Genomic DNA, 10,182 nt, shown 5'->3' on the forward strand with positions numbered 1-10,182 from the left:
GTTCGAAATACATCAATAAAAGCACCAGATATGGCGGTCCCACAAGACCCATCAATGAGGCATTGACTGCCTTGAAACAATGGAATCAGAAAAAGATAACAGGAAGGTTTGAGTAATTTTGAAGGACCGACCAGCAAACGTGCTCTTTTGTTTCTTCATTTTTCTCCTTGATTGCTCCCTAAGTGGTAAATTTTTTGAATAATAACAGGAAGGCCATGGAAAAAGTATTCAAGGACAGTTTTCATGAAGTCAGGCATGGATGGCATGATAGCCAAAGAGGGATGGTCGAGGTGGGACAGTACCTTTGCTCTGGACACCTTGTACTATGCTGAGTATATGAACACTGGAGACGGTGGTACGACTAACAATCGGGTGAGGTGGCCAGGTTTTCATGTAATTAAAAATGCAAATGATGCTTCTCCTTTCACAGTCGAGAGGATCATAGATGGGAAGTCCTGGATTCCCAAGACTGGTATTCCCTTTTGGACTGGTCTTTAGGCCAAATGGTTCAAGTTCAAATTTAGCACAAGGATATAAAATAGGGAAGAGACTTCTCTGGTTTCAGCAAAAGATAACCTGATATTTTGCTTTGTGTAAATCTGCAGTCAGGTCTGTGTATATGTATATTGTATTTGCCCAGAGGTTAGTGGGTTTGGTGATTAGTAAATATTGGGTTAAATATCTGTTATGTCTAAAATAATAGTGTCATGTAAAAAAACAACACCTACTTTTCATTTTGCATGCCAAAATCATGCCCACTACATCTAATAATAAAGGGTATTTGGTTACATTGAGAATGGTTAGTATGAACAGTTGAGTACAATAAAAGACAATTTTGCAATTTCGGCAGATTCTCTTAATGGAAAAAAAAAAAAAAAAACACGAAGATGGTTTCTTTCCCCAGTAATGATGTATGCTGGAAAGTGGAATTTTATTTTTTTTTAAAAAAGGAAGAAAACAGATAAAACCTAAAAAGACGAGTTAATTTTTATGTTGAAGCTACTTATTACACAAAATTCAATTGCTTCAGCCGAAAAAATAGAAATAGCCCAAAATTCAATATTTGTTGCGCCATGCATACCAGGCCAGCTTCAACTGGTACAAAAGAGGTGACACACCAAGCACCCCTTTTGACAACCTAGAATCAAACACATCAAACCTTCTTTTCTCCAACTCATCCAAAGCCACTTGAGCTGGCACAGCAGGTAACAATACCCGATTGGCATCTCCTGGAACAGAACCTGAAAGCTCCCGTGCCTTCCTCAGATGTGCACTGGCAACTGAGGCCACTTCAAAGACTGCATCTGCCAACCTACCACCTGGGCCCATTTCACTTGTACCAACCCTAACTTCACCCCATTCCCCTTCTTTCACCAACAGTCCATGTTTGTCTGCCACATCAGCGGGTAGATACAAAATCTTACCATATCGGTTCAAATGGTGGGGTATGGACTTTAACAACAAAACCAAACCACTTGCTTTACCTATATGGGATGCAGCATGGTCTGCAACTGTTGACTGGACCCCATTGGCCTGAAGCGTCAGGTACAGCAGAGTACTTTGTGTATCTTCTGCATACTTCTCCATCTCACTGATGGACTGTGGTATGAAACCCTCATCCCGATTTGCATCAGTAATTCTGGCATCCAACGATCTTCTGAGCCAGTGTTTGGAGATTTTATGGTTTGAAATTACCCACGAGAGAGATTGTGCCACTGGATGCTCAATCAATTTACCAGAGTGAATTCTGTTTAAAGCTTCTTGCCACCAGAGAAGCCGCATGAGCCCAGTTTTTGGGTCGGTGGCAAGATCCCTTGCCCGGGAAGTCTCAATGTTGAATGCGCGGAGAGCAAATGCAGCTTTCCGTGTGGCATGTGGGAGGTGAAGAAGGCAGAGATAGTGATGGTAGTCATAGGTACGTACCTGTTGCACACAGTACGAGAAGGACGCCTTTAGGGATTTGCTGACACCACCATTCATGAATTTTTCACTGCTCATGCATAAACAAAGACACTAAATTAATGATTCAGGCAAAGGATTAGTGATGAAACAGTTAAAAAAAAATTATCATTTTTTTTTAAGGTTAAATGCAAATAATTCATTTCCAGAAAAAAGAAATTATCATTTTGAAAACCCTGAACTTAAAATAATAACTTAAATAACCATTACTTAAAAAATGGGGAGGTGAAACAAATTTATCATTTTGTCCGAATCATACCTATAATTTTTTTCTTGCTGATTTTTTATAGCTCACCATTGCTTAAAAAAATTACCATTTTGAAAACCAATAACTTAAAAGCTCACTGTTGGCTCTTACCCAGTTCAAGCAGGAGAGGCGAACAGGCGCCGCACAGAGATAGACGAAGAGACGGCGCGACACCCAAGAAGGGACACGACGGAGAAGAAGCGGCGCTACGGCGGAGATGAAGGAGGCGGAGGTAGCAGGGAGGCGAGAGGTTGAGGGATCTGTTCGAGTAGGAGGGGAGAGAGGATAGATCGATTCGATTGGACTCAGTCTGAGCTGTTCAACGGGCTTACCAAACTAGTTCAAATCAAACTCGGCCCGTTCGTTCTAATAATTTGAATACGGTCCAAGTTTTGTCTAAACTCGACCAATATCTGTACAATTATTGTTCGTCCTGTTTGTCTATGGACAAACCCGTCGAATTAGCGGGCCTAAATATACTAGACAGCTTTTCTTGAGTTCATCCTTGATCCTGATTCTCCAACGTCAGTTCAAGATCTGACGCTCTAAATTGCTCTACCGACGGCCTCCTAAAGCACAACTTTTAGCCTTACTGGACCGTTCAATCTGTACTCAATCACATTCACAGGCAACAGATGGAAAAATTGGAAGTTGGAAGTGTGGAAGCAGCTTGGTCCATTCAAGCCTGAAGCAGTGGATAGAACTGAGAGAGGCGCGCATGGCCACCCCTCTGAACTCTCGAAATCTCTCCATCAACCCAATCAAATAGAACTACCTAAACAGTTTTGCATTTGTATTCAAATTTCTGAAAAAGGTTAAACCCGTACCATGCTCTCTTTTAAACCGATCACCTCTTTAGGTACCGCATCGAATACCACCACCTACCGCTTTGTACCAGTATATTGCTCACTAGGTTCTACCTCATCCCAAAGAGTTTCAGTCTTTCCTCTGAAATTGGAGGCCAACACTAAAGAAGAAGCTTTCTCAGATAATTTCAATAAAAGGGCAGAGAGTGATGAAGGAGAGGAGAGAAGAATAGCTGGCGTTCATGTGCCGAGGCAGCGGTATATTGCTGTCTCTAAGGTCGAGCTGCTCAATGCAGTGCTTGAATTGTTTAATTCTGATCAGGATAAAGAGGATTTCCAACGATTTGCTAGGTACCTTGAATTTTAAATTAGTCATTTTCATGCTTAATCCCCAATTATTCTGCATTAGGTTAAAAAAATATTTTGATTATGTTGAAACAATATTATAAATGAATTTTCAAATTCTTTCTTAATAAATTAAAAATGGATCAGAGGAACTAAATCTCTATATGAAAACGAGATTCGTCTGGAAATAAAAAAATTAAAAAAAAAAAAAAAAAAAAAAATATATATATATATATATATATATATATACAAAAAAACTCATATGATGATGCTATTGATTTTTTTTAGTATTTTACTTTATTCTATGATGCTTATGATGCTTTGTTTATGCTTTAGTTTAGTTTTTATTTATATATATGTTTATCGTGTAAAATGAAATCCTGATGCAATATTATTCTATTACTATTACCAAACAACTTTGAATAGTGCAACAATAGCATATTCTAGAACTATACTAGTTTACTATTCCAAACAACACTATTCTGGAAATATTCCATTAATATTTCAAACAAGCCCGTGCAATGCATATCTGCAAAATAAGAAAATTATATCCCCTATCACTTTTGGCTTCGTCCCATTTTGATCTCTTGAATAAACTTGAAAAAGAAAAAAAAAATCAGATGATAAGTTTAGATGATTAAATGAGTTATGTGAGGTATTTTTCATTTTGCATGTGTACTTCTCAAATATTGATGCTTTGTAGGGGCACAAATCTTCCTTGTGTTAGAACTAAATTTAGTTATATTCAATAAAATTTTGTGGTGCTGTCGAGAGGAATTTAATTAGAATTATAGAAGTATCAATAATTTAAACGAGGTAACATTTTAAAGAAAATTCTGCAGGTGTAGTCGTAGTGCAAGTCATGGCCAGAACAAAGTATTTCCCAGTCAAACTCCAAACTGAAGTACTGTGCTTCTAATAATAATTTTTTAGATTCCTAGATTCCATTTTGCATGCTGAACATAAAGATTTGCTTGAAGAGATGCGTGCTTATTACAAGCTTACAAACCAAGAAGAAGAGAAGGAACAGAATAAATTTTCCAGTGATATAAAACCCCAATTAAATGGGGAGGAGCATCAAGCATTGAATGGATCAGTTGTGAGTGAAATAAATGCTAGTAATTTCAACAGAAGTATGGACTTCAAAGAGCTTTTGGCATCCTATCCTTGGTCAGGTTCCAAGCGCCCTGTTCCTCAAAAAAGGTTGATACTATATATCTTAGTATTTTGCTTACATCTTTATTCTACTTTATGTAATATTTAATTACCTGTTTTTATGTTCCTTTTGTGGACATGTATAGGGTTGCCTCTACAGCCTATTTTCAGCAGTCTTTCATGAAACTCCTAAAAGATGCGCAATTTGAAGAGCTGTCAGCAGAGGATTTGATGCTGACATATGCATTGAATAGCGACTATATCTTGACTCTCCCAGTTTATGTGGACTGGAAGAGGGCATCTCAATCCAAGGCGATCATTTTCAGGTGAATTTATAAATTACCTTCTCATATTCTGTACCAAAGAAGACTGAGACTGTAGACTTATGCTCAAGTATATTGAAAATAACATAATTTCCTGAACAAAAGAAAAAGGGCTTAAATTTTTTTTTTTTTATGTTCTCTCTTTTTCAAGGCGTGGATATGCAACAGAGAGGCAAAAGGGTCTATTGCTAGTAGAAAAGTTAGACTACCTTCAATCAAAGCTCTTACAAAGAATATTCTTTGGCCTTTCAAAACCCTTGAAAAGTATCAGCAATTATATAATTGAGGTACTTAATTTTTAGTTCTATATTTAATCTGTCATGTCCCCTTTCTTTGATTTTTTTGTCCGTAACTAGTTTGAACCTATTACAGGCAGTGAAAACATCTACTGGGAAGGGAGATCTCCTAATTTGGATAGAAAAATTGAAGCTTTGGCTCAAAGAACAATCCTCTCCTGATAAGTTGCTTCTGAGAATGTCAGATAAAAAATTCGGTCCTGATGAAATAGTGGATGAAGGTCCTGACCTTCCTATTTGGATTGCTGCCCAGACAGCTGTTTCCCGGTATGAAGGACTCCTCTCTCCTCTGGGTCCCAGGCGCAGACTTGTCAGAAAATTGCTTACTTGGACTGGGCTCGTTCCTTCTTTGCCCGAGGCTTCAGTCAATTTTGAGATTGATAGCAAGAACTATGTGGAAAATTACCTCAGGTTTGAAAATTTATAATTTTTAAACTTAGTTTCAAAACTTACGCCCGGGCCCCTAACATCAATTTATTGCTCTTTCCATTTTCAAACATCTGACTTTTTGGTGTTGTCTGCATTTGTCAGACCAAAATTCTTACCAAGGATAACTTTGACGAATATTTGGGAGCCTGCAACAAAAGAGTCTTGTGGAGGCAATGTTTGGGAGATGATTAAAGCCTCTGTTGGGATTTTGTTTCAAAAGTCTACTCTTCTGGTGAAACCACTGTTATTGTTTCTAAAGAAAATCGTCAATTTTAAACACTACAAGTCAAATTTAATTGTTTTTCTCCTTTTAATTTTCAGGAGCCAGCCTTTCAAGAGCTGATTTTACTCTACACTGATGAAGGTCAGAGTAGAGAAATGGATGATGAAGCATTACCTTTGCAACTGAAGATATATGAAGGAATACCTATTCCAGATCTTCCTGTAACGTTTAATGATAATGTTTATCTGTTTACTTATTTATATGCTCGTCTCATTTTTTTTTCTCTATCACTTGTTCTAAAATATATAAAAAATTAATAGGTTGTTTTCCCTCACAAGAAGCTATCATTTCGGATTCTTGATGCGGTAATAAATTTTTGTAGAAAATAATTAAGATTATTTCCTGTTTCCTTCTATCTGGCTTTCGGGTGCATTTTTTAGGCTTTGGGCTGGGACTAGACATTAATCAAGGTTTTTAAGAACAAATTTTTTGTTCCTGAGTGACATTTCTGTCATGAAATTACGACTTAGAAAGCATCTTAACATATAATTGTAGTGAATTATATGTTTTGTTTTATTTGACTTGCATGTACAGTTGTGATTGGATACAGTTATAGTGCTGGGTTTCGGCATATTTTAGTAGTTTTATTTGTTTTGTTCCCTGCAATTCCTTTCCAGAAAAGTTATGTTTTATTATATTTCACTTACATTTACATGTACAGGTGAGGTTGGATATAGCTACAATAATTGGTTTATTGGCATATTTTGTGAATTACAAGTTTGAGAGCATAGCCTCGTCTCCGTAAGTATGTTACTTCCTTTTCAATTTTTATCTTGCATTTACTTGCCATTCTGCTTTAAGTTTTAAATTAGAACAAAATTTAATAAAAATTCAATTTGTATTGAATAATTGAGATATAAAGTGCAGGTCAGCTATTTATCTGGACGTAGTTGCAGTAACTGCACTTGCAATACTTGTATTTCGGGTGGCACTGGGCTACAAGCAGACTCGGGACAGGTACCAGGTCAGGCTTCCATTTAATTGTGTTAATTTATTCGATTATTTGTACATTGTTGATTTTATGAATTCTGAACACTGTAAATTATTTATTTATTTATTTGGAACAGCTGTTGGTGAATAAAACCCTTTATGAGAAGACTCTAGCAAGTGGTTTCGGTTCTGTTCACTTTCTTTTAGATGCTTCCCAACAGCAGCAAGTATGCTTTTTTTTTTTTTTTTCTTTTAAATTTACTTCTTTTTTTGGGCTCTGATAGCGTTCCTCATGAAGCTATCCTTATTCCATATAAACCCACACATGCTCTTGGGGCATAGCAAAGGTGCTTTTAGTGACACATTGTACACTGTTTTGGACTAGAGGGTATTTTAGCTTCTAAAAAATAAGTTATTAATAAAAGAAAACTTCCGGAAAATTAATTAGAAATCCTGTTAGTAGCTAATGAAATGAACATAGAATTTGATGCAGGGTGCTGGGTGCAGCATGAAATGAAATAATATGAACTATTCCTTTATTTTTATTTAATTAGAAAAAAATTCAAACTTCAATTTATATGCAGCACAAGGAAGCTATTTTGGTTTATGCACTCCTGCTCAGCTCTCAAAAATCCAAGGTATATAAACAAAGACGTCCTTCTTCACAAATTACTTTTTAGTCTTTTTCTAATGGAGTCAGGTTTATCTTGACCGTCTCCTTTGAATTTAATTTGTTCTCAATTAATTAATTTAGTAGTGTAGTATGCTAAGGTACCATTTTCCTTTTGTAACTTTAAAGTCTGTTGAATAAAATTCGATGGTTTTCAATTAAAAAAATGGTGGGTTGAAAGAAATTTGAACCTGGCTCTATCTTTCATAAATTTGCACTCCGTGTAACCTCAGACTAATCTTGAGTCTGATCAGTTAGGTTTTACCTTTTGACTGCCTGTAATTTGGGTTTGTAGATATAGGTTTTGTCACTTTTGTAGCATTTTTTATACTGTTTTAAAGATTGTTTCATGAATGATTGAAACAAGAAATATCATGTTCCACTTTTCTCAAAAAAAAGAAAAAAATAATAAGTTTGCACTCTAAATAGGGGTGAAAACGGTATGGATAATATCCGATCCGTATTTGATCCGTATTCGAAAACTTAGATGTGAATATCCGATATCCGAATATCCGTGTGGATAAGGATATTGATATGGTTTTACGTTTCAATTATCCGTATCAAAATAGTAGATATATACCATATATTTTAATATATATTATGAAAAATTTATGTTATTCACCATTATAATTAGATAAATATTACGAACTTTAATATTTTTTATATTATTTTATTATTTTAATAAATGCCGATTTGATCCAGACCCATATCTGTCTGATATCCGCTTCGTATCCGTATCTGAAAAATGAAAAAAGAGATATGTATATGGTTTTACCACTATCTGATCTGTATCCGCTCTGTTTTCACACCTGACTCTGATAGTTATCATTTATGACTTTTAGTGTGTAATGTCTTTAATTATTAGTTCCATAAATTTGAAAAAAAAAACCCTTAATCTGATCTACGTCATTGGCTTTTTAGGATACTTCTAATTATTTGCTGCCTTTTGCAGGTTGCTTCTCTTAAAAGCATTCAAGCTGCATGCGAGAAGTTTTTGTACGACAAATTTCATGAAAAGGTTATATCTTAGCATCTATAAATTACTTTTAAAGTGCAATTTAGTGAGGTTTTTGACATTTGTTTTTCCCTCTCATAGATTGAAATGCCAATTGAGAAGGCAATGGAGACACTCCTGAGATTTGATCTGGTAACTGAGATATCAACGGATAATGAAGAAACCAAAATATTAGCTTTTTCATGCTCTAGAGCATGTGAGATGCTTAAAATTCGCTGGGAAAATTTGTTGGAACAAAAGAAATAAGTCGAATCAGTCCCAAATGGAGCCATAATTTTTCTCCAACAGGATCAATGCAGAATCGCATTCTATACATATTAAAAATAGAGTAGAACTAGAGCGTTCTTAAGCTCACCAAAGTATTTGGTGAGCTTAACTCCAAAACCTATCAAATCGGTTTCAAATGACAAATTCGAACAGTTAGAATCTGTTTACTTTACGAGTGATGCGTCTAGATGTGAAAATTTTAAACATTAGAATTAATTTAGTATAAAGTCAATCGGTCAAAAATAAAAGGTTAATAAATTAATTTTAGTGTATTCATTTTTTGACTTTATACTAAATTAATTCAAATGTTTAAAATTTTCACATGTAGACGCATCACTCGTAAGGTAGACGGATTTCAATGGTTCGGATTTGTCATTTAAAATCAATTTAATAAACTTTAGAGATAAACTCACCAAACACTTTGGTGAGCTTAAGAACACTCTAGTTCTACTCTTAAAAATACATTAGAATCTCTAGTAAGCCACGTCATTTTATAATTTTGAGTCGCATAAGTTGACCATTTACTGTCACTGTTTATTGTATAGTATTAGCTTGATTTTTTTTTTATTGTAACTTTTGTAAATACAGCAGACAGCTGAGTATATAAAATTGTTGACATTATACATCTATGTTACATCAATTGCTGCTCATCTCACTGTGAATACGGCAGACATCTCACTGTAAAACGTCATTTCTTTTTGTTTTAATTAAAAAGTTGGCATCTTTGACAAATCATCACCACACCAAAAATACAGATTCTAAATTATTACGACCTGAATCATTAGACCCCGGGAATATTTAAAATCTTACGACCTGAAAAATCAACCGAATTTTTTATTAATAGAAAAAAAATAATTAAAATATCAAAATACGGTATAGGATTTGAATTTTATCCAAAACTGAGTAGAACGGGTTGTATAACCCCGTCCCACCGGACGGGTCTAATTATCCCGTCCGGATTATCGCTAATCACACTGTCAATGGAGAGGAAAAAAAAAACACAAAAGCCGGACGGTTCTACACAACCCGTCCCGGGTCCGAAAAAAAAACAAAAAACAAAAGCTGGACGGTTCTACACAACCCGTCCCGGGTACAAAAAAAAAAAAAAAATTCGGGACGGTTTTCTCAAACCCGTTCGGCAGCTGCGAAAAAAAAAAAAAAAGGCGGACGGTATTATTAAACCCGTCCGGGCACCCTATATAACGCAGAATTGAAAACTCCGAACTCAGATTGAAACAGAAATACTCAGATCGATAGAAAGAAACAGAAGCTCAGATAGAGGCAGAGATTGTTGTCAGCAAAATTGAATTTTAAACAGGTAATTGCTTAATTATATTTTTTTGCTTTGTTATTTAGTAACTATTGTAGAATAATTTAATTAATATCAACTGTATTTTTTAGTTACAAATATATTTCAATAGGTAAATTTTGTTGTATATGACTAAAATGTTATCAAA

General features: G+C 35.2%; 2 protein-coding genes across 2 annotated transcripts; one reads left to right on the forward strand and one right to left on the reverse strand.

Moving 5' to 3' along the window:
- Window positions 1–728: 728 nt before the first annotated feature.
- On the reverse strand, window positions 729–2,456 carry LOC144567740 (Terpenoid synthases superfamily protein). Its single transcript, XM_078317902.1, has 2 exons — window positions 2,318–2,456; window positions 729–1,990 (listed from the first exon to the last, which is right to left on the reverse strand). The coding sequence occupies exon 2, from the start codon at window positions 1,978–1,980 to the stop codon at window positions 1,057–1,059; it is 924 nt and encodes a 307-aa protein (XP_078174028.1). The 5' UTR covers window positions 1,981–1,990; window positions 2,318–2,456; the 3' UTR covers window positions 729–1,056.
- A 423-nt stretch (window positions 2,457–2,879) lies between these two features.
- Window positions 2,880–8,721, forward strand: LOC144567209 (DUF3754 family protein, putative (DUF3754)). The gene is made up of 14 exons (XM_078317290.1): window positions 2,880–3,363; window positions 4,291–4,560; window positions 4,659–4,838; window positions 4,987–5,122; window positions 5,208–5,542; window positions 5,663–5,792; window positions 5,882–6,004; window positions 6,104–6,148; window positions 6,505–6,584; window positions 6,711–6,807; window positions 6,911–7,000; window positions 7,358–7,411; window positions 8,396–8,461; window positions 8,540–8,721. Exons 1-14 carry the CDS (start codon window positions 3,035–3,037, stop codon window positions 8,702–8,704), a joined length of 2,100 nt encoding a protein of 699 aa, XP_078173416.1. The 5' UTR covers window positions 2,880–3,034; the 3' UTR covers window positions 8,705–8,721.
- Window positions 8,722–10,182: the final 1,461 nt, after the last annotated feature.

Source organism: Carex rostrata, chromosome 16, assembly GCF_964058835.1.
Source record: "Carex rostrata chromosome 16, lpCarRost1.2, whole genome shotgun sequence".
Lineage (NCBI taxonomy): Eukaryota > Viridiplantae > Streptophyta > Magnoliopsida > Poales > Cyperaceae > Carex > Carex rostrata.